This window comes from Balaenoptera ricei, chromosome 6, assembly GCF_028023285.1.
Source record: "Balaenoptera ricei isolate mBalRic1 chromosome 6, mBalRic1.hap2, whole genome shotgun sequence".
Classification (NCBI taxonomy): Eukaryota; Metazoa; Chordata; class Mammalia; order Artiodactyla; family Balaenopteridae; genus Balaenoptera; species Balaenoptera ricei.
The window spans coordinates 40344056-40368447 of NC_082644.1; the positions used below are offsets into that span (position 1 = coordinate 40344056).

General features: G+C 37.5%; 1 protein-coding gene across 5 annotated transcripts in view; it reads left to right on the plus strand.

Moving 5' to 3' along the window:
• The window catches only part of KIF27 (kinesin family member 27), a 93085-nt gene that overhangs the window by 65988 nt on the left and 2705 nt on the right, over positions 1 to 24392 (plus strand). For all 5 annotated transcript variants that reach the window (XR_009503628.1, XM_059924532.1, XM_059924530.1 and 2 more), the window contains 4 exons: positions 667 to 882; positions 9087 to 9293; positions 10778 to 10976; positions 12941 to 13105. Coding sequence is in view for 4 of the 5 variants with exons in the window: in XM_059924532.1 (XP_059780515.1) it covers positions 667 to 882; positions 9087 to 9293; positions 10778 to 10976; positions 12941 to 13105 (787 nt within the window). In the remaining variant the exon portion in view is untranslated. The remainder of the gene's footprint in view (positions 1 to 666; positions 883 to 9086; positions 9294 to 10777; positions 10977 to 12940; positions 13106 to 24392) is intronic.

Genomic DNA, 24392 nt, shown 5'->3' on the forward strand with positions numbered 1-24392 from the left:
AATGTTATTTAGAAACATGGACATAAACACCAGAAGAAATAGCTTAAAAGGTTTAAGATGGTTGTTTCTAGGGAGCAGGACTCAGGGGAAAGTGTTGGGTAGGGGACTGCTTTTTAAAAAAATTATTAAACTTTATGGCAGTATATACATATAATTACTTTGACGAAAAACTCTTTTTAAGATTATCTTAAATTGGTCATAATGAAGATCACCGTAAATCTAACTGGCCATAATTTTGACCGGAATGAAATAAGAGTAGAAACAAATTGTATGTTTAAATAACAACAAAACAAATGTCAACCTCTGGGAAATGTTAACATAATTAATTCTACTATGTAACAGGCCAAGAAAGAAAAGTTTAATTTGGAAAATAATACAAAAGAAAAATACTGCCTCTCAAACCTGTGTTGTATAGTCTGGTTTGGCCAAGCAATACTTAGTAATAAATCCATTGTTTGAAAAATCTCCACTTTTTAAAAAAAGGTATTCAACTTAAGATTTTAGAAAATGAAGCTCCCCAGCCCCCCAAAAAAATCCATGGGAGAAAACAATAATGTAAAAGCTAAAAATATGTTCACTTAGTAATTTTCTCTGTTTTTCCTAATTTATTTACAGTCTGGATTTCTAACAACTGATCTTGGGGTGTCTGGTTGATTGTCTTTTTAGGCTTTAAACACAGATAGTTTGAAAATATCAACTCGCCTGATCTTGTTGGACCAAGAGTTGTCTGAAAAGAATGTGCAGCTCCAGAGCAGCACAGCTGAGGAGAAAATAAAGATTTCAGAACAAGTTCAAGCCCTCCAGAAAGAAAAGGATCAGCTACAGAGACGAAGAAACAGCGTGGATGAGAAACTTAAAAATGGTAGTGTGTTATCACCTGAAGTAAGTCAGTACGCTTTGGAACTAGAAGTGCTGTATGATGGATCACTTGGATGATTTCCTCCATCTTTGTTACTTAAACATAAAAATGATAAATCTGGTCAACTTTGTTTCCTTGAGACTTTTGTCAGATGTAATGAGTCTACCTGTCACCTGTTTGGCGCCATGAGGCATGCTTGACTAGAGACTGTGATGTCCTCTCGTAGAGGTCCATGAACGTGGCCCCTTCCAGGCATTGCCAGGGACTGGGAGACTAATGTTTCTTTTGAGTATGGTCTTTCTCAGCTGGGGTTTCTCATCTGAAATCACAGAACACAGAAAAAGATTTGAGGGACACTTTTTTTCATTTCTTCCAAAGAGGGCACCTGTCTTCTCTCTATGTATCTTTCTTGAATGATACTTGGTAATTCATCACATATAACAGATGTCTAGGTCATTAAGGGTTAATTCTTTCAGAAAGTGTGGGAGCATGTTCCACTTTAAGTCCTAGCCAAGTAGATGCATAAAACTCAAACCCCAATAAAAATACCTTTTAGGATTTTTCATTTAGGGGAGGATATGGCTTCTCTCACCTTTATTTTTTTTAACTATGTAAAAGATGTTTCATTTGTTGGCTGGCAAACTGTCCCAGACTTTGTCTTCTCAAAATTTTACTTCAGTGGTATCCATACCTTATTACTTTATCAGACAAAGATGAACTTTTTTTTTCTTTTTTAAATTTATTTTATTTATTTATTTTTGTTTGCATTGGGTCTTTGTTGCTGTGTGCGGGCTTTCTCTAGTTGCAGCGAGCAGGGGCTCCTCTTCATTGCAGTGCTTGGGCTTCTCATTGCAGTGGCTTCTCTTGTTGCGGAGCACGGGCTCTAGGTTCACGGGCTCAGTAGTTGTGGTGCACGGGCTCAGCTGCTCCGCGGCATGTGGGATCTTCCTGGACCAGGGCTCGAACCTGTGTCCCCTGCATTGGCAGGCGGATTCTTAACCACTGCGCCACCAGGGAAGTCCCAAAGATGAACTTTTGAGCCTGGATTTTCTCTGCAAATATTTATAGTTGATGTCCAAAGTAAGGGAAAGCTGCTAAGAGAAAGTAAATGGCTGGGAATCATCTATCTTGTAGTGTTTTAGATTGGAGCAAGTGTGACAAGAAGTGAAAGGGGCTGGTTAAGAAGGAACAGGGGAAAGGATTTCATGACATTATTGTTCATTGAGTTGATGAAAGAAATTGAAGACAACCTTCATTGGGGGCTATGTGACATTATAAGCTTCTACTGCCCTATTTTATAACTTAATTGGGGTAGCTTTGCCAAGGATCACAGAATGAGGTTGTCCTCCTGAGGCTGTTAAATTGGAGCCCCAAGCCTACAGATTTGAAGGTCTGAAAGCCTTAGATTCAGCAAAACATATGAGGATTTAAGGAATTCTTGCCTGCCCAGGACAGTTACTGGGCCCTATGGGAGAAAAAAAAAGAAGGAGAAAACATTATGCTTCTCTTGAGGAATTCATACTACATCTGAGGAGACAGACAGAAAGATGAGAAAACTCTAAACCCTGAAGAACATAAAAAAGCAAGTTATAGATAATGTAATAAAGCTATACTTATTACATTATTTATATAAAACAATGCAGTGATCATTTGGGGGAAGATTCAATTAAGGCAGCCTTGGTGGATCAGAATCTTGAGCTGGATTATGAAAAACATGGTATATATTGATATAAGAAAGAAGGCCATTTTAGATAGAACACTGTTAAATAAGGCATAGAGATGGGAATGAGCAAATTCTGTTTGCAGAGGGGTAGAGTGTCCATTCTTTTTTTAATTTTTATTTTTTTGTACAATTTTTAAGGTTACACTCCATTTACAATTATTACAAAATATTGTCTATATTCCCTGTGTCGTACAATACATCCTTGTAGCCTATCTTACTCCCAATAGTTTGTACCTCCCATACTCCCACCCCTATAATGCCCCTCCCCCCACACTGGTAACCACTATTTTGTTCTCTATATCTGTGAGTCTGCTTCTTTTTTGTTATATTCACTAGTTTGTTGTAATTTTTAGATTCTGCCTATAAGTGATATAGCATTTGTCTTTCTCTGATTTATTTCACTTAGCATAATGCCCTCCAAGTCCATCCATGTTGCTGCAAATTGCAAAATTTTGTTCTTTTTTATGGCTGAGTAGTATTCCATTGTATATATATACCAATTCTTCTTTATCCATTCGTCTGTTGATGGACACTTAGGTTGCTTCTGTGTCTTGGCAGTTGTAAATAATGCTGCTGTGAACAATGGGGTGCATGTGTCTTTTCTAATTAGTGTTTTTTTTTTTCTGGATATGTACCCAGGAGTGGAATTGCTGGGTCATATAGTAGTTCTATTTTTAGTTTTTTGAGAAACCTCCATACTGTTTTCCACTGTGCACCAATTTACATTCCAACCAACAGTGTATGAGGGTTCCCTTTTCTCCACATCCTCACCAACATTTGTTATTTGTGTTCTTTTTGATGATAGCCATTCTGACAGGTGTGAGGTGGTATCACATTGTGGTTTTGATTTGCATTTCCCTGATGATTAGCGGTGTTGAGTATCTTCTCATTTGCCTGTTGGCCATCGGCATTTCTAGAGGGTCAATTCTTATCTTCAAGAAACATTTAAGTTTCTATTTCATGAGGAATTCTGTAACTAAAAACATTATGTAGTGTTTTGTGGTGAAAATGCAGCACAATGCATGATACCTGTTTGGCAGCCACCCTGGATTTGTTTGAGGGAAGGGTGACCCTCCTACAGTTGGTGGGGTTCCATTTAGTCCTGTGAGCGTCTGTGCACCCTGCTTCCACATGGTTGGTTCTTCTTAGTGTAGCTTTGAAATGGGCTCTGCTGTCACCACTGTTTTCACGCCAAGATTGATAGTACTAAATAGATCTCCAGTAGCAGGCGATCGGGAACATGAGATTCTGCTGTGACACAAGACATCAGTAAAATCTAGGTGGAATGGTTTGCTGTTTTGATGTCTTTAAACTTGCTCAGAATTATTTTTTCTTTCCACAATAAATCACAATATTTTTTCTAATTGTATTACTTCATGGGAAATGATAGAAAGATTTTAGATCACTATACTAGTACAGGATTACCCAACAATTTAATATAGACAAATCACCTCCTTTTTTGGGGGGTAAAATCCAGAAACTAAAATTTAGAAAAAATAAAATATTTGAACTCTATTTTTCTAATAATGCAGAACAGTTACCTAATAAGTGGAGTATAGGAAGAATACATATGAATATCTATGTTTATTTCATCTTTTACATTTTCAATTTCATGTTTTATCATTAGAAAATGCATATAATTTATAGAGAAATACATGCAGTGCTTGCTCAAAAGGTTTCGTTTGTCGTGTTTGTTTTTTACTAACGGGAAATTTGTGATCTAAAATGTTTGGAGACCACTGCTTTAGATCCTTGTTACTCTCAGTGTGATCTCTGTACCAGCAGCAATAGTATCACCTGGGAGCCTGTTAGAAACGCAGAGCCTCAGGCACCACCGAGACCTGCTGAATTAGAAGTCTGCATTTTTACAAGCTCCCTGGTGCACGTTTGGAAAGCAGTGCTCTGTGACAAAGCATAGTCAACTCTTGATAATCTAAGCTTTGAGTTGTGGCAAATTCTTCATCCTGGGACAGCTTCCCATTGCCCCTCTTCTTCTCAACCTACAACGTTTTGCTGGGTTAGATGGAACCACAAATATTTATATGCTGGAGCCTCACTAGAGCGGGCTATCCTCAGGGTTCTATAGATATGCTGCCTTACATTATCTCAGTGCTTCCCTAACTTAGATCCAAAACTATAGAAACTAAATTTGTACCAAATTGTTCTCAGCCATTACATAAAGGCAAACTCTTTCCACATTTATTTTTTTTGGGTTTTTTTTTTTGTGACCTTTCTAAACTGTTTTAACTTACAGGTCTTATAAAATGTCAGTTTTATGGCAATAAATATTAGCTCCTGTGGTTGCAGAAAACATGAGCTTACTACTTTGCAGGAGAAAGAGTTATCAGCAGAACTACGTCTTTTTCACAAATAATGGGGCTCACTGTGCTCAGGTGTACTAGGTAATCCTTTCTCTCTTTTTTTTTGAATTTTTGAATTTTATTTTATTTATTTTTTTATGCAGCAGGTTCTTATTAGTTATCCATTTTATACATATTAGTGTATATATATCAATCCCAATCTCCCAATTCATCACACCACCACCACCCGCCGCCGCTTCCCCCCCTTGGTGTCCATACATTTGTTCTCTACATCTGTGTCTCAATTTCTGCCCTGCAAACCGGTTCATCTGTACCATTTTTCTAGGTTCCACATATATGCGTTAATATACAATATTTGCTTTTCTCTTTCTGACTTACTTCACTCTGTATAACAAACTCTAGATTCATCCACGTCTCTACAAATAACCCAATTTTGTTCCTTTTTATGGGCGAGTAATATTCCATTGTATATATGTACCCCATCTTCTTTATCCATTCGTCTGTCGATGGGCATTTAGGTTGCTTCCATGACCTGGCTACTGTAAATAGTGCTGCAGTGAACATTGGGGTGCACGTGTCTTTTTGAATTATGGTTTTCTCTGGGTATGTGTCCAGTAGTGGGATTACTGGGTCATATGGTAATTCTATTTTTAGTTTTTTAAGGAACCTCCATACTGTTCTCCATAGTGGCTGTATCAATTTACATTCCCACCAACAGCGCAAGAGGGTTCCCTTTTCTCCACACCCTCTCCAGCATTTGTTGTTTGTAGATTTTCTGATGATGCCCATTCTAACAGGAGTGAGGTGATACCTCATTGTAGTTTTGATTTACATTTCTCTAATAATTAGTGATGTTGAGCAGCTTTTCATTTGCTTCTTGGAGATCTGTAAGTCTTCTTTGGAGAAATGTCTATTTAGGTCTTCGGCCCATTTTTAGATTGGGTTGTTTGTTTTTTTAATATTGAGCTGCATGAGCTGTTTATATATTTTGGAGATTAATCCTTTGTCCGTTGATTCCTTTGCAAATATTTTCTCCCATTCTGAGGGTTGTCTTTTTGTCTTGTTTGTAGTTTCCTTTGCTTTGCAAAAGCTTTTAAGTTTCATTAGGTCCCATTTGTTTATTTTGTTTTTATTTCCATTACTCTAGGAGGTGCATCAAAAAAGATCCTGCTGTGATTTATGTCAAAGAGTATTCTTCCTATGTTCTCCTCTAAGAGTTTCCTCTAATAGTGTCCGGTCTTACATTTAGGTCTCTAATCCATTTTGAGTTTATTTTTGTGTACGGTGTTAGGGAGTGTTCTAATTTCATTCTTTTACATGTAGCTGTCCAGTTTTCCCAGCACCGCTTATTGAAGAGACTGTCTCTTCTCCACTGTATATCCTTGCCTCCTTTGTCAGAGATTAGTTGACCATAGGTGTGTGGGTTTATCTCTGGGCTTTCTATCCTGTTCCATTGATCTATAGTTCTGTTTTTGTGCCAGTACCATATGGTCTTGATTACTGTAGCTTTGTAGTATAGTCTGAAGTCAGGGAGTCTGATTCCTCCAGCTCTGTTTTTTTCCCTCAAGACTGCTTTGGCTATTCAGGGTCTTTTGTGTCTCCATACAAATTTTAGGATTTTTTTGTTCTAGTTCTGTAAAAAATGTCATTGGTAATTTGATAGGGATTGCATTGAATCTGTAGATTGCTTTGGGTAGTATAGTCATTTTCACAATATTGATTCTTCCAATCCAAGAACATGGTATATCTCTCCATCTGTTTATATCATCTTTAATTTCTGTCATCAGTATCTTATAGTTTTCTGCATATTAACAAATTGAAGAATAAAAACCATATGATCATCTCAATAGATGCAGAAAAAGCTTTTGACAAAATTCAACACCCATTTATGATAAAAACTCTCCAGAAAGTGGGCATAGAGAGAACCTACCTCAACATAATAAAGGCCATATACGACAAACCCACAGCAAACATCATTCTCAATGGTGAGAAACTGAAACCGTTTCCTCTAAGATCAGGAACAAGACAAGGATGTCCACTCTCACCACTGTTATTCAACACAGTTTTGGAAGTCCTAGCCACGGCAATCAGAGAAGAAAAAGAAATAAAAGGAATACAAATTGGAAAAGAAGAAGTAAAATTGTCACTGTTTGCAGATGACATGATACTATACATAGAGAATCCTAAAGATGCCACCAGAAAACTACTAGAGCTAATCAATGAATTTGGTAAAGTTGCAGGATACAAAATTAATGCACAGAAATCCCTTGCATTCCTATACACTAATGATGAAAAATCTGAAAGAGAAATTAAGGAAACACTCCCATTTACCATTGCAACAAAAAGAATTAAATACCTAGGAATAAACCTACCTAGGGAGACAAATGACCTGTATGCAGAAAACTAGCCACATTTGTTTTTGGTAGAATATAATCATAGTGTGCATTCTAAAGTCAAATATTTTCTTGGGTTATTCACTTTTTTTTCTTTTTAATTAATTAATTTATTTATGGTTTTGTTGGATCTTTGTTTCTGTGCGAGGGCTTTCTCTAGTTGCGGCGAGTGGGGGCCACTCTTCATCGTGGTGCGCGGGCCTGTCACTATCGTGGCCTCTCTTGTTGCGGAGCACAGGCTCCAGACGCGCAGGCTCAGTAATTGTGGCTCACGGGCCCAGTTGCTCCGCAGCATGTGGGATCTTCCCAGACCAGGGCTCGAACCCGTGTCCCCTGCATTGGCAGGCAGACTCTCAACCACTGAGCCACTAGGGAAGCCCGGTTATTCACTTTTATTTTCTGGTTCTTCTTTTTCACCTAAGTACCTTTCAGAATTTAAGTTTGTTTTTCTTAAAAAGGTGAATATTATTTTCTTCCTTATGGAGTGATTATCAAATCTTCAAATTCTTGATGGTTAGTAATTGCACAAAGAAATAAAATGGCTGCTGAACATTTTTTTTTCCAAAATGGCTCTTTCAGGAGATTTTATAAAATGGCTTTAAAAAAATAAGTATTATTCAACCTCCCATTGGAATAGGTTATTACCTACCTTTTCCCTGAATTCCAGAAAAGGAGTTCCAGAAGTCATTCTAACTATTCTTTGGGGAGATCAGAAATAGTAACATTATTTTTCTTTGACATGCTATGGGGAGGAGTGGAGAGAAATACTTGGGTCATGTACCCAAGACATATGAAAATGTTTTTTTCTCCTCTCCCTTCATTAAGTTGTTCAGCAGATACTTACTGAGTTTAAACTATGTAATATGTACTGTGCTAGGCAATAAGGATGTGAGTATGGACAAGACCATCTGCCCTCAGGGAACTTAAAGTTGAGGTGGCCTCCACCACAAGTACGGGAATACAAAAATATATATCCAAGTCTTAACCACGTCCAAAATAATTTCTTACCAGAGATTTAGATCCCCCAAATAAGATGTTATTTGGATAATTCAGAGAACTGCTAGGTTTTCTGACAGGAATTCATCAGATTTTTTTTTTCCTACAGAGGAAATCTTCTTTGGCACATGAAAAAAAAGGTTTTGCTGCCACCATTTTTAGTGCCTACATTTTCCCTCTAATGACATCTCCTAGGAATCTTATGAAATATTTCATGTCCTTAAATCCTCACTACTTTTTCTTATGCTATACTGTGTTTTTTCCCTAGAGACTCTCCTCTGATTACTAGTTCTTAATAACTTATTTTAATATCTTCTTTCCTTCCTAGCAATATATTGTTTTGATAGATCCTTGAAGGGACCCCCGAGGTCTCCAGATCTCACAGACACATAATATGCACTTTAGGAGCCATGGAGGGAGATAACATGATAACACTGTCAAACCTGTGGGCTGAGGCTTTGTTCAAGTGTATTCCTCCGTGATCAGCATTTGCTTATGACCTTGGGATGTTTCATAACTCACCTAACCTTCTTCCTCTTCCATTTTACTACCCAAGGTTTACTACGAGGATTCAATGATTATTTGTTACATATATGTGTGTGTGTTTGTGTGTGTGTGTGTACACACAGTGTATTGTGTAGCATAGCAAGCACTCAATAAACATTTTTTTTAATTTAGTAGAAGAATGGTACTGTCCATTAGACTCAAATAGCATAATGAGATCTTAGTATATGACAAAGTCCGAGTTATACTGTTTCATTTAAAATGAGTGATTTCTATTGTATTATATCTAGGAAGAACATGTTCTTTTCCAACTTGAAGAAGGGATTGAAGCTTTGGAAGCTGCAATTGAATACAAGAACGAACGTATCCAGAGTCGCCAGAACTCGCTCAGAGCTTCATTTCAAAATCTCTCTCATAGTGAAGCAAATGTCTTAGAAAAACTAATCTGCCTGAGTCCTGTTGAGATTAGAGCTATTCTTTTCAGATATTTCAATAAGGTTTGTTTTTCAGGGACAGAGGATTTTCTTATAAAGAGGGGTCGAGATGCTTATACAGCTCACACTTATGTAGAATTTACAGTACTGAATGTTGTCATCTGAAATCTTTGCACTTATCCAAGTATGTAGGCCTAACTTTGTGAAGTTCTTAAAGTTGAAGGGCCTTTTGAAAGAAGGGCTTTCGGGAATAGTTTTAAAAACCAAAGAATTTAAGTTATATTCCTCAGTCACTATTTCTTGGTTGTATGTTTTCTAGATTTGATTGTTCCTACTTAGCATTCGTGAAAAATCAAGGGCCCTCCAGGTTTGGGTTCCCTTTCCTTCATTGCTGTAGGGTAGGGGTAACCTGTACTTTCTTATTATACCCTATGAATTGAAATGGAGGTGAAATGGTGCATCAGTGACAAAGATAGTAATAGATTTTAGCATTAACCTGGATGGGCTTAATATAAATTAAAATATTTTATACAGATTTGACAGCTTACTGATAGAGATGTTTCACAGCATTGAAAACTATATCTGTCTTTTCTCTAATGTTTTCTCTTAAGATATATATTATGAAGTGTTAAACAAGTAGATGACTCTTTTCTCTGAAAAATATATTCAGTTTAAGGGAATAGCAGACAGTTAATGAAAAATGAAACACAGAAGTTTTAAAATAAAGTTCTAATTCTGTTAGACAATTGAAATAAAGATGACTAAATTAATGGAAATGTGATACACAGCCCTCCTCTCGGATAATTACCATCAGTAGTAAGCTTCTATTATTGATGCAAGTGCATCCCATCACTGGGTGTGTGGAGGGCAGAAATATGGTGCATATTGTCTTAGGCTTTGATACAGGTAACTCTTCTGTGGTGTTCTTAGAGCAAGGGTTCTTAACCCAGAGCACCCAGGTGAAGGTCAGTGGATTTTCTGGTCTTAAGAACTCTTTGGAGAAATGAGTATTTTTCTGGAGAGAATGTCATTACATTATTAACAAGTTCTGTGATACAGATATTGTCTGAAGTGTTTTTACTTTATATCAGTGCAGAGAGGAACCCACTGGACTAAATGTACAATCTGAGACCGAACTCTATAGCTTAAAAATTCTGTCACTTATTTATAACATTCATTTTGGAGTTAAAAATGAGAATTATCTAGATGTTACAGAAGTCTTTAGATTCTTGATATCTTTTTAGACTGGAGAAATACAGTTGTAGGATTATAAATGTAAACTACAAATATCATGTCTAAGAAATGATGGAGGGGTGATTGTTAGAGTAGAGCAACATTATATTTAAAATGAAGTTGTTACCAATTCAGAATCTCAACAAATTAAAAAGGCTGTTAGGTTATCTTGTGGGTATATTACAAAGCATTTGCCTAGTTATACCATGGGGATTAAGGGAGTTCATCTTTATGAAGTCTAAGAGAAATAAATTAGTCTATTATATTAGGCTGTCTAAAACACACTTAAAAGATCAAAAAAATGTCTTTGCTAGGTGGTTAATTTGCGAGAAGCTGAACGGAAACTACAGTTACAGAATGAAGAAATTAAAATGAAAGTTCTGGAACGGGATAATGTGGTTCGTGAGTTGGAATCTACACTGGAACATCTGAAATTGCAGTGTGACCGGAGACTGACCCTTCAGCAAAAGGAACACGAGCAAAAAATGCAGCTTCTGTTACATCATTTCAAAGGTAACTAACTGCCCCTTCTCATCAGTTGTGTAAAGGTGACGTGTAGGAGGGGGATTGGGAAAGGAAGGTAGGACAGAATTGAATCACTTAAAGCCCAACATGCATAAATAGTTACTACTTATATGTGTTTTGTGCTTTACATGTTTTGGTCCACATGTTGGGATAGTTGACTTTGATGTAGGGCTATTCATGCTTGAAATGCCATCTCCTCTGCCTGTCCCCAGTGCCACACAGAGAACTGCTGCAATCCTGTTACTTTGTTGTGGTCTACTTTTTATGTAGGAATGTGGGATGACTTCTGGCTTGGTGGTGTACAATTGAAAATTCCCCATCTCTAGGATATAGAACCTTGATATTTAAATCACTTTCCCTTCATAAAATTAAAGTGATAGGTTCTGTCAGATTTCTGGTTATATTGTTACAGTTTTCAGTAAATTATAAATTTTATGCATTAAGGTTAGAGCTTAGGTCAAAATCAGTCTACCACTGATGGGCACATAGTGTTATCAGTGCACAGTAGTTCAACCATCAACTGTGGTATGGAGTTGTCATAGCAATTGGTCTTCACAATACCTGGACTTATGGCTGGTACACACAGTTGCTATGGCAACAAAATCACTGCCTGGCGATACTTCAACGCCTGGAATGCTTCAATCCAGGTGGCTTGGCTGCTCAGTCTTGATTCTCATGAATCTATAGCTGGAAATGTGCTAAAAAGGATCTGGAAGAAGCAACCTGAGTAAGCAGAAAATTGGAAAATATATGCATTTGAGCGTTGAGGCAGTTTGCCTCTAAGTTAATTCTATAACGAGTTAATTAGCAACCAGTTGCCTGATGACAGGATTTCCTTGACTGGATTCCATATGTTATTTCATTCAAACATGCTTTCCTTACCTTATGTTAATTCTGTCCTAAGTCTCTAAAAGTGATATTTTAATAGAATTTTTAATATGTTTTTCAAGTGGTTGGCATTTTACCACAAAAGTTCATGCTTTAGCCAAATGAGAACATTTTAAAAATCATTCGTTTCTATAGCTGGGACAAGTTTTTCATAACAAAGTTATAACTGAAAATGTTAACAACTTATGAATTTTCTAATTTCAACTGAATATAGGCCATAAAATTAAGTTCATTTTTATGATATCCTTCATGGGGATTCTGATTTGTGATGTTATTAATCTAAAATGTTTTTTAAACAAGATGATGGGTTAATATAAAATATACAGATATACTTAGATCAATTTTTACAAAACAACCAATTATAACAAAAGAAAATTACAAACCAGTAGGACCATTTTATAAATTTACCAATAGGAAAGAGTAGGTCTGAAAGTGTGTATTTCTGAAGGTCAGTAAACTGCGTTTTACTGGTTCTAGAACCTAACCCAAAGCGGACAGTTTTAGACATTCCTAAACGTTAATTAGAAGCTTTAAAATTATATTGTGTCATAAACTAGAACTTTACTTATGCTTCCCCCCCCCTTCTCCTTTTTTGGTGGTGTTTTCCTTTGTAATTTAATCTTTCTAGACTCTTTTGACAGGTTTCTGGTTTTTGAGGGGTTTTTTGGTTATATATTTCTTGGGCCTATAAACTTTAGGCTTATGACTTTCCATACATCCATGGTTCCTGATGTAAACTTTAAGACATTGATGCAGCTGGACAGAGTTACAAATGTGAACCTTACTTCTGCTCTTCTGAGGATAAATTTAGTTAGTAGCTACTCAAAAAGTGCTTATGAATCATGAAAAATGTGGTAGTTGGTAGGGATTAGGGTGGAGAAGGGCTCATCTTACTTTGAAAAATTTTACAGGCAGAAGACTCCAAATTGTAGCTGAAAACAAATCCAGCCAAGTAATAGATACATGTAACATACTTCTGACCCTACAATAGAGTCTGGGAGCTCTGTTAGAATTTTCAATCATTTACTTTAAACTGATTTTAAATGTAAATTTCTGTTTTATAGAGCAAGACGGGGAAGGCATTGTGGAAACTTTAAAAAATTATGGAGATAAAATCCAGCAGCTGGAAAGAGAGCTTTATTTCTATAAGAAAACCAGCAGAGATCTTAAGAAGAAACTTAAGGAATTGGTAGGGGAAGCAATTCGACGACAACTAGTACCATCAGAAAGTAAGAGATTTAGTGTTACTTGTCACTCCAACACTGTAGCATGGTTTGTAGTGGAGCCTTTCCCACTTGATTGGATTATTTAGGATTAGATATTTAACTTCTCTTTGTCTCTGTAAACAAAAATAGTTGTCTAGTCTATGTGTAAGACAGAACCACTGGAGAAAAGAATAAATGAACGAATGTATATGTGTGAAGGAAATGATCATTTATTGGATTGCTTGCCATGTACCAGGGGCTCTTGTATTCTCTAACTCACTTAATTCTTAAAATAACCCTAATTATAGGATAGCTGTTGTTTTCCTGTTTTATAGTAAATTAAGCCTTCTGATTATCATAAAAAAGTAAAATAGAGAATAATAAAAGTAAAGGTAAAATAATATTTATGTATTTCTAAGATCAGTCAGGTTTTTTCATATCATGACCTCTAGAAATTCAAACATATAATAAAACCCATCGTTGAGACAAGGATGTTTTCTTGCATAATTATATATAGATATGTAGAAATACCATCTTCCTCAATGAAATGATAAAACATGACAAAGAACTTTGCAAAAGCAAGAAGTGCCATGAAGGTGATATACTGTTATGATTAAAACATATTGTCTTACTACCATGTGTAAAATACATAGCTAGTGGGAAGTTGCTGTATAGGACAGGGAGCTCAACTCAGTGCTCTGTGATGACCTAGAGGGGTGGGATGGGGGTGGGGTGGCAGGGAGGCTCAAGAGGGAGGGGATACAGGTATACGTATAGCTGATTCACTTTGTTCTACAGCAGAAACTAACATACCATTGTAAAGCAGTTATACTCCAATAAAAAGAAAAAAGAAAAAAACATATTGGACTTCCCTGGTGGTGCAGTGGTTAAGAATCCGCCTGCCAATGCAGGAGACACGGGTTCAAGCCCTGGTCCAGGAAGATCCCACATGCCACGGAGCAACTAAGCCTGTGCGCCACAACTACTGAGCCTGTGCTCTAGAGCCTGCGAGCCACAGCTACTGAAGCCCACGTGCCACAACTACTGAAGCCCGTGCGCCTAGAGCCTAGAGCCCAGAGCCCTTGCTCCACAACAAGAGAAGCCAGCGAGATGAGAAGCCCGCGCATCGCAACAAAGAGTAGCCCCCGCTCACCGCAACTAGAGAAAGCCTGCGCGAAGCAACAAAGACTCAACGCAGCCAAAAGTAAATAAATAAATTAAAAAAATATATATATTGTCTTTAAGCCACCAATAGAGAGGAATCAATATCTCTAAAATAATGTATACTCATTTTATAAAAGAATTAGCCTTCCTTTAGAGAAAGTATTCTTCTAATAAGTTAAGAATGGCTTTTGAAAGTTGACTTTACAGCTCTTTTTAGCTCTTTTTTGTGTTTGTAAAGAAAACTAAAGATGGGTACAACAAGATATAAAGAGTACCCCTGAAACTAATATAATGTTATATATCAATTATATCTCAACTTAAAAATATAATTATAAAAATGAAACCATAAAAAATATAGAAACCAGTGGAAAATGATATATATGCACAATGAAAAGATATATACTGAATATATAATATAAGCAGAATTAACATAGTTTTAAATCTTAAAACTTAGTAATATTTTAGAAAAGTAGTTCTAATACTACCTTATATTTATTGTATTTATCATTTACAGGCATTTTCCCAAATAGTCCAATTTAGCCCTCAAACTCAGGGTGGGCCGGTATATGCTAACCTCATTTTTAGATGAGGAAATTAAAGCTTAGAGCAGTCCAGTGACTCATGAACCGACCAGTAATTAGAGCATGGTCTAAGGTCCCTGGTCTTCTGATTCCTGGTTCTGTGTTCTAGTATAAAAGTCGCTTTAGGATAGAGATGTGATACAAACATACGAATTCTGCCAAAGAGACTAAACTTTCTGATTTTCAATGTAGTAATGCAGAGGTATTTACTCATATAATTAAAACATTTACTTGAAATACTGCCTGCAACATATAGCTGAACCTTTTACTTGAAACGCTATCTGCAAAAAATTAAAATGTAAACAGGTATTAAGTAGGAAACAGAGCAATTAGCACAAACCCATTTTTGCTTTAAAAAATTCACTTTCAAATTTGAGATATCTGAAATTAGATGTTTACTGTTTAAATGGCCCATGTTTATACTGCTGAGTCTACTAGACATCTCTTAAAATGACAGTGTGGTATATGGTGGTAAACAGGTTTAAGAAACCTGGATCTGGGACTTCCCTGGTGGTCCAGTGGATAAGACTCCACGTTCCCAATGCAGGGGGTCAGGGTTCAACTAGATCCAGCATGCCGCAACTAAAGATCCCACACGCAGCAACGAAGATCCCACGTGCCACAACTAAGACCCGGCGCGGCCAAGATAAAATAAATAAATATTAAAAAAAAAAAAAAGAAAGAAAGAAAGAAACCTGGATCCTAATCATGCTCTTTAATGAAACAAATACAAAAAGCTTTAAAAAAGCTAAATAATCTTGGAGATGTGTAAAGTGAGGATAACTCCTGTTTTACCAACTCACCTGGAAAGTCTAGTCTTTTTTTAAATTTTTTCGGCTGCACCACGTGACTTGTGGAATCCTAGTTCCCCGACCAGGGATCAAACCCCGGCCCCCAGCACTGGAAGCTCAGAGTCCTAACCACCGGACCACCAGGGAATTCCTGGAAGTCTAGTCTTAATAATAATAATGTTGAAGATGTTATCTCAGCTAATTTGCTATATCCCCTAGAACCATCTTAAATATCTTTATTTTTTGGCTAAAAAAGTAATACATAGTCATTATAGAAAACTTTGAAAATATAGAAAAAAATCAGAAAAAAAAACACCCATAATCCTACCCACAACTATTAACATTTCAGCATAATAATTCTTTTCAGTGTTTTCCTCATGCTTTAAAAAAAATTCATTTGGAATCATACTGGTGATATAGCTTGTACTATATCCTACCTCAAAATGCAGCTCCAATAAAATGACATTAAATAAGACTTGTTTGAATTATAAAATATAGCAGTTTAAATATATCAAATTTTGAGTTCCCTAAACTGTATTATATGCTTAATAATCAGTATCCTAATTAATATATAACTGTCTTGGTATTCAGTTGATTGGGTTTTGTTAGTAGTCTTTTCATTGTCTGCCTACCAGACTTTATCTGCTTTGAATATTTTTAGCATTTTCAAATAGCAAAAGAATTAATCTTTTGACTAAAATATCTTGGTCACTTCTAAAAAGTGGCCAAAAAGACTAAAAGCGCTTGGTCATGCTTCTGTTACAGTGCATCTGTTTTCTAACATTTTGTGAGGATAAAATCAGTATATATGGACATGCAGTCTATGTACTTGTTTAAGTATTTAAAACTTTATACTTCTATTTTTATTGAATAATATTTTATTTTATCCCAAAACAAAACATAAAAGTCTTGAAAGATACACAATTTAAGACATAAATTCTTATTTGGTTAAATCCAAGCAACTCTTTAAATTCAGCTTTAGCCATAATTAGAAGAATTTAATTATTGTTTCTTTTCTTTGGAGAGGATTGTTGTTTGAATATAAAAATACTTATATATCATTCATTTCAGAGCTTACACTGAATTTCACTGAGAAAGGAAATTCTTTTTTAGCAAAAGTTATGAGCTTAATTATAAAAAATATAATATTTTGAAGACATTACACTGGAGGTACAAGTTTATGACACAATAAAAATTTGATGAATGTATATGATACTAAATGCATTAATTAGATTTGTGTGTTATACCATATATTTGTAAATATATAATTTACAATGTGGTCAATTACATTAGTAAAACCATTCATCTTTTTTTTTTTTTACTTTTTATCTTAACATCCTTATTGGAGTGTAATTGCTTTACAATGGTGTGTTAGTTTCTGCTTCATACAAAGTGAATCAGCTATACATATACATATATCCGGATGTCTCCTCCCTCTGGAGTCTCCCTCCCACCCTCCGTATCCCACCTCTCTAGGTGGTCGCATCGAGCTGATCCAGCTGTGCCATACAGCTGCTTCACACTATCTGTTTTTACATTTGGTAGGGTATATATGTCCATGCCACTCTCTCACTTCGTCCCAGCTTACCCTTCCCCCTCCCCGTGTCCTCAAGTCCATTCTCTACATCTGCGTCTTTATTCCTGTCCTACCCCTAAGTTCTTCAGAACCTGTTTTTTTTGGGATTCCACATATATGTGTTAGCATAGGGTATTTGTTTTTCTCTTTCTCACTTCCTTCACTCTGTATCACAGTCTCTAGATCCATCTACCTCGCTACAAATAACTCAATTTCGTTTCTTTTTATGGCTGAGTGATATTCCATTGCATATATGTGCCACATCTTCTTTATCCATTCATCTGTTGATGGACACTTAGGTTGCTTCCATGTCCTGACTGTTGTAAATACAGCTGCAGTGAACATTGTGGTACATGACTCCTTTTTTTTTTTTTTAAAGACACCAATTGTACTTGAACATTTGTTACTTTTTTAAAATAATTAATTAATTAATTAATTAATTATTGGCTGTGTTGGGTCTTCGTTTCTGTGCGAGGGCTTTCTCCAGTTGCGGCAAGCGGGGGCCACTCTTCATCACGGCGCGTGGGCCTCTCACTATCGCGGCCTCTCTTGTTGCAGAGCACAGGCTCCAGACGCGCAGGCTCAGAAGTTGTAGCTTATGGGCCCAGTTGCTCCGCGGCATGTGGGATCTTCCCAGACCAGGGCTCGAACCCGTGTCCCCTGCATTAGCAGGCAGATTCTCAACCACTGCACCACCAGGGAAGCCCCATGACTCTTTTTGAATTATGGTTTTCTCAGGGTATATGCCCAGTAGTGGGATTGCTGGGTCGTATGGTAGTTCTATTTTTAGCTTTTTAAGGAACGTCCATACTGTTCTCCATAGTGACTGTATCAATTTACATTCCAACCAACAGTGCAAGAGGGTTCCCTTTTCTCCACACCCTCTCCAGCATTTATTGTTTGTAGATTTTTTGATGATGGCCATTCTGACTGGTGTGAGGTGATACCTCATTGTAGTTTTGATTTGCCTTTCTCTAATGATTAGTGATGTTGAGCATTCTTTCATGTGTTTGTTGGCAATCTGTATATCTTCTTTGGTGAAATGTCTATTTAGGTCTTCTGCCCATTTTTGGATTGGGTTGTTTGTTTTTTTTGATATTGAGCTGCATGAGCTGCTTGTAAATTTTGGAGGTTGATCCTTTGTCAGTTGCTCCATTAGCAAATATTTTCTCCCATTCTGAGGGTTGTCTTTTCGTCTTGTTTATGTTTTCCTTTGCTGTGCAAAAGCTTTTAATTCATTAGGTCCCATTTGTTTATTTTTGTTTTTATTTTCATTTCTCTAGGAGGTGGGTCAAAAAGGATCTTGCTGTGATTTATGTCGTAGAGTGTTCTGCCTATGTTTTCCTCTAAGAGTTTTATAATGTCTGGCTTTACATTTAGGTCTTTAATCCATTTTGAGTTTATTTTTGTGTATGGTGTTAGGGAGTATTCTAATTTCATTCTTTCACATGTAGCTGTCCAGTTTTCCCAGCACCACTTATTGAAGAGGCTGTGTTTTCTCCATTGTATCTTCTTGCCTCCTTGATCAAAAATAAGGTGACCATATGTGCGTGGGTTTATCTCTGGGCCTTCTATCCTGTACCATTGATCTATATTTCTGTTTTTGTGCCGTACCATACTGTCTTGATTACTGTAGCTTTGTAGTATAGTCTGAAGTCCGGGAGCCTGATTCCTCCAGCTCCGTTTTTCTTTCTCAAGATTGCTTTGGCTATTCGGGGTCTTTTGTGTTTCCATACAAATTGTGAAATTTTTTGTTCTAGTTCTGTGAAAAATGCCATTGGTCGTTTGATAGGGATTGCATTGAATCTGTAGATTGCTTTGGGTAGTATAGTCATTTTCACAATGTTGATTCTTCCAATCCAAGAACATGGTCTATCTCTCCATCTGTTTGTATCATCTTTAATTTCTTTCATCAGTGTCTTATAGTTTTCTGCATACAGGTCTTTTGTCTCCTTAAGTAGGTTTATTCCTAGATATTTTATTCTTTTTGTTGCAGTGATAAATGGGAGTGTTTCCTTAATTTCTCTTTCAGATTTTTCATCATGAGTGTATAGGAATGCAAGAGATTTCTTAGCATTAATTTTGTATCCTGCTACTTTACCAAATTCGTTGATTAGCTCTAGTAGTTTTCTGGTAGCATCTTTAGGATACTCCATGTATAGTATCATGTCATCTGCAAACAGTGACAGCCTTACTTCTTCTTTTCCAATTTGGATTCCTTTTATTTCTTCTTCTTCTCTGATTGCTGTGGCTAAAACTTCCAAAACTATGTTGAATAATAATGGTTAGAGTGGACAACCTTGTCTTGTTCCTGATATTAGTGGAAAGGGTTTCAGTTTTTCACCATTGAGAACGATGTTGGCTGTGGGTTTGTCATATATGGCCTTTATTATGTTGAGGTAAGTGCCCTGTATGCCTACTTGCTGGAGGGTTTTTATCATAAATGGATGTTGAATTGTGTCGAAAGCTTTTTCTGCATCTATTGAGATGATCATATGGTTTTTCTCCTTCAATTTGTTAATATGGTTTATCACATTGATTGAGTTACATATACTGTAGAATCCTTGCAGTTTGGGGATAAACCCCAGTTGGTCATGGTGTATGATCCTTTTAATGTGCTGTTGGATTCTGTTTGCTAGTATTTTGTTGAGGATTTTTGCATCTATGTTCATCAGTGATATTGGCCTGTAGTTTTCTTTCTTTGTGACATCTTTGTCTGGTTTTGGTATCAGGGTGATGGTGGCCTCATAGAATGAGTTTGGGAGTGTTCCTCCCTCTGCTCTATTTTGGAAGAAGGATAAGTGTTAGCTCTTCTTTAAATGTTTGATAGAAGTCGCCTGTGAAGGCATCTGGTCCTGGACTTCTGTTTCTTGGAAGAGTTTTAATCACAGTTTCAATTTCAGTGCTTGTGATTGGTCTGTTTATATTTGCTTTTTCTTCCTGGTTCAGTCTCAGAAGTTTGTGCTTTTCTAAGAATTTGTCCATTTCTTACAGGTTGTCCATTTTATTGGCGTAGAGTTGCTTTTAGTAATCTCTCATGATCCTTTGTATTTCTGCAGTGTCAGTTGTTACTTCTCCTTTTCCATTTCTAATTCTATTGATTTGAGTCTTCTCCCTTTTTTTCTTGATGAATCTGGCTAATGGTTTATCAATTTTGTTTATCTTCTCAAAGAACCAGCTTTTATTTTTATTGATCTTTGCTATTGTTTCCTTCATTTCTTTTTCATTTATTTCTGATCTGATCTTTATGATTTTTTTCCTTCTGCTCACTTCGGGGTTTTTTTGTTCTTCTTTCTCAGATTGCTTTAGGTGTAAGGTTATGTTGTTTATTTGAGATGTTTCTTGTTTCTTGTGGTAGAATTGTATTGCTATAAACTTCCCTCTTAGAAGTGCTTTTGCTGCATCCTGTAGGTTTTGGGTCGTCGTGTTTTCATTGTCATTTGTTTCTAGGTATTTTTTGATTTCCTCTTTGATTTCTTCTGTGATCTCTTGGTTGTTAAGTAGTGTATTGTTTAGCCTCCATGTGTTTGTATTTTTTACAGATTTTTTTTCCTGTAATTGATATCTAGTCTCATGGCGTTGTGGTCGGAAAACATACTAGATACGATTTCAATTTTCTTAAATTTACCAAGGCTTGATTTGTGACCCAAGATATGATCTATCCTGGAGAATGTTACATGAGCACTTGAGAAGAAAGTGTATTCTGTTGTTTTTGGATGGAATGTCCTATAAATATCAATTAAGTCCATCTTGTTTAATGTATCATTTAAAGCTTGTGTTTTCTTATTTATTTTCATTTTGGACGACCTGTCCATTGGTGAAAGTGGGGTGTTGAAGTTCTGTACAATGATTGTGTTACTGTCGATTTCCCCTTTTATGGCTCTTAGCATTTGCCTTATGTATTGAGGTGCTCCTATGTTGGGTGCATAGATATTTACAATTGTTATACCTTCTTCTTGGATCGATCCCTTTATCACTATGTAGTGTCCTTCTTTGTCTCTTGTAATAGTCTTTATTTTAAAGTCTATTTTTTCTGATATGAGAATTGCTACTCCAGCTTTCTTCTGATCTCCATTTACATGGAATATCTTTATCCATCCCCTCACTTTCAGTCTGTATGTGTCCATAGGTATGAAGTGGGTCTCTTGTAGACAGCATATATATGGGTCTTGTTTTTGTATCCATTCATCCAGTCTATGTCTTTTGGTTAGAGTATTTAATCCATTTACATTTAAGGTAATTATCGATATGTATGTTCTTATTACCATTTTCTTAATTATTTTGGGTTTGTTTTTGCAGGTCTTTTCCTTGTCTGTGTTTCCTGCCTAGAGAAGTTCCTTTAGCATTTGTTTTAAAGCTGGTTTGGTGGTGCTAAATTCTCTTAGCTTTTGCTTGCCTGTAAAAGTTTTAATTTCTCCATCGTTGTCGTCGCATCTGAATGAGATCCTTGCTGGGTAGAGTAATCTTGTTTGTAGGTTTTTCCCTTTCTTCACTTTAAATATGTCCTGCCACTCCCTTCTGGCTTGCAGGGTTTCTGCTGAAAGATCAGCTGTTAACCTTACGGGGATTCCCTTGTATGTTGTTTGTTGCTTTTCCCTTGCTGCTTTTAATATTTTTTCTTTGTATTTAATTTTTGATAGTTTGATTAATATGTGGCTTGGCATGTTTCTCCTTGGTTTTATCCTGTATGGGACTCTCTGTGTTTCTTGGACTTGATTGACTATTTCCTTTCCCATATTAGGGAAGTTTTCAACTGTAATCTCTTCAAATATTTTCTCAGTCCCTTTCTTTTTCTCTTCTTCTTCTGGGACCCCTATAATTCAAATGTTTGTGCATTTAGTGTTGCCCCAGAGGTCTCCAAGACTGTCCTAAATTCTTTTCATTCTTTTTTCTTTATTCTTCTCTGCAGTAGTTATTTACACTATTTTATTTTCCAGGTCACTTATCCGTTCTTCTGCCTCAGTTATTCTGCTATTGATTCCTTCTAGAGAATTTTAAATTTCATTTATTGTGTTGTTCTTCATTGTTTGTTTGCTCTTTAATTCTTCTAGGTCCTTGTTAAACGCGTCTTGTATTTTCTCCATTCTGTTCCCAAGATATTGGATCATGTTTACTGTCATTACTCTGAATTCTTTTTTAGGTAGACTGCCTATTTCCTCTTCATTTGTTTGGTCTGGTGGGTTTTCACCTTGGTCCTTCATCTGCTGTGTGTTTCTCTGTCTTCTCATTTTGCTTAACTTACTGTGTTTGGGGTCTCCTTTTCGCAGGCTGCAGGTTTGTAGTTCCTCTTGTTTTTGGTGTCTGCCCCCAGTGTCTAAGGTTGACACAGTGGGTTGTGTAGGCTTCCTGGTGGAGGGGATTAGTGCCTGTGTTCTGGTGGATGAGGCTGGATCTTGTCTTTCTGGTGGGCAGGACTGCATCCGGTGGTGTGTTTTGGGGTGTCTGTGACCTTATTATGATTTTAGGCAGCCTCTCTGCTAATGGGTGGGGTTGTGTTCCTGTCTTGCTAGTTGTTTGGCATAGGGTGTCCAGTACTGTAGCTTGCTGGTCGTTGAATGAAGCTGGGTCTTAGCGTTGAGATGGAGATCTCTGGGAGAGCTTTCGCCATTTGATATTACTTGGAGCTGGGAGGTCTCTGGTGGACCAATGTCCTGAACTCAGCTCTCCCACCTCAGAGACATCGGCCTGACACCCGGCCAGAGCACCAAGACCCTGTCAGCCACACGACTCAGAAGAAAAGGGAGAAGAAAAGAAAGAAAGAAAGAAAAATAAAATAAAATAAAAAATTAGTAAAAATTTAAAAATTAAAAAGTAATTTAAAAAAAAGAAAGAAACAAAGAAGAGAGCAACCAAATCAAAAAACTAATTCACCAGTGATAACAAGTACTAAAAACTATAGTAAAACAAAAAACAAAAAATAAACCAGACAGACAGAACCCTAGGACAAATGGTAAAAGCAAAGCTATATAGACAAAATCACACAAAGAAGCATACACATACACACTCACAAAAAGAGAAAGAGGAAAAATACATACATAGCTATATATTAAAAAAAAAAAAGGAAAAGAGCAAATCAATATACAAATCTACCAATGACAATAAACTCTAAATACTAAACTAAGATAATCATAAAGCCAGGAACAAATTAGATGCAGAAAGCAACCCCAAGTCTACAGTTTCTCCCAAAGTCCACTGCCTCAATTTTGGGATGATTCGTTGTCTATTCAGGCATTCCACAGATGCAGGGTACATCAAATTGATTGTGGAGATTTAATCCGCTGCTCCTAAGGCTGCTGGGAGAGATTTCCCTTTCTCTTCTTTGTTCGCAGAGCTCCCGGGGTTCAGCTTTGGATTTGGACCCGCCTCTGCGTGTAGGTCGCCTGAGGGCATCTGTTCCCGCCCAGACAGGATAGGGTTAAAGTAGCAGCTGATTAGGGGGCTCTGGCTCACTCAGGCTGGGGGGAGGGATGGGTACGGATGTGGGGCGAGCCTGCGGCGGCAGAGGCTGACATGACGTTGCACCAGCCTGAGGCGCGCTGTGTGTTCTCCCGGGGAAGTTGTCCCTGGATCACGGGACCCTGGCAGTGGCGGGCTGCACAGGCTCCCGGGAGGGGCGGTGTGGATAGTGCCTTGTGCTTGCACACAGGCTTCTCAGTGGCTGCAGCAGCAGCCTTAGTGTTTCATGCCTGTCTCTGGGGTCCGCGCTGATAGCCGCGGCTCTTGCCCGTCTCAGGAGCTCGTTTAGGCGGTGCTCTGAATCCCCTCTCCTCGTGCACCCCGAAACAATGGTCTCTTGCCTCTTAGGCAGTTCCAGACTTTTTCCCAGACCCCCTCCTGGCTACCTGTGGCGCACTAGCCCCCTTCAGGCTGTGTTCACGCTGCCAACCCCAGTCCTCTCCCTGGGATCCGACCGAAGCCGGAGCCTCGGCTCCCAGCCCCCGCCCACCCCGGCGGGTGAGCAGACAAGTCTCTCGGGCTGGTGAGTGCTGGTCGGCACCGATCCTCCGTGTGGAAATCTCTCCGCTTTGCCCTCTGCACCTGAGTTGCTGTGCTCTCCTCCGTGGCTCTGAAGCTTCCCCCCCGCCCACCCCCCCGTCTCTGCCAGTGAAGGGGCTTCCTAGTGTGTGGAAACTTTTCCTCCTTCACAGCTCCCTCCCCGAGGTGCAGGTCCCGTCCCTATTCTTTTGTCTCTGTTTTTT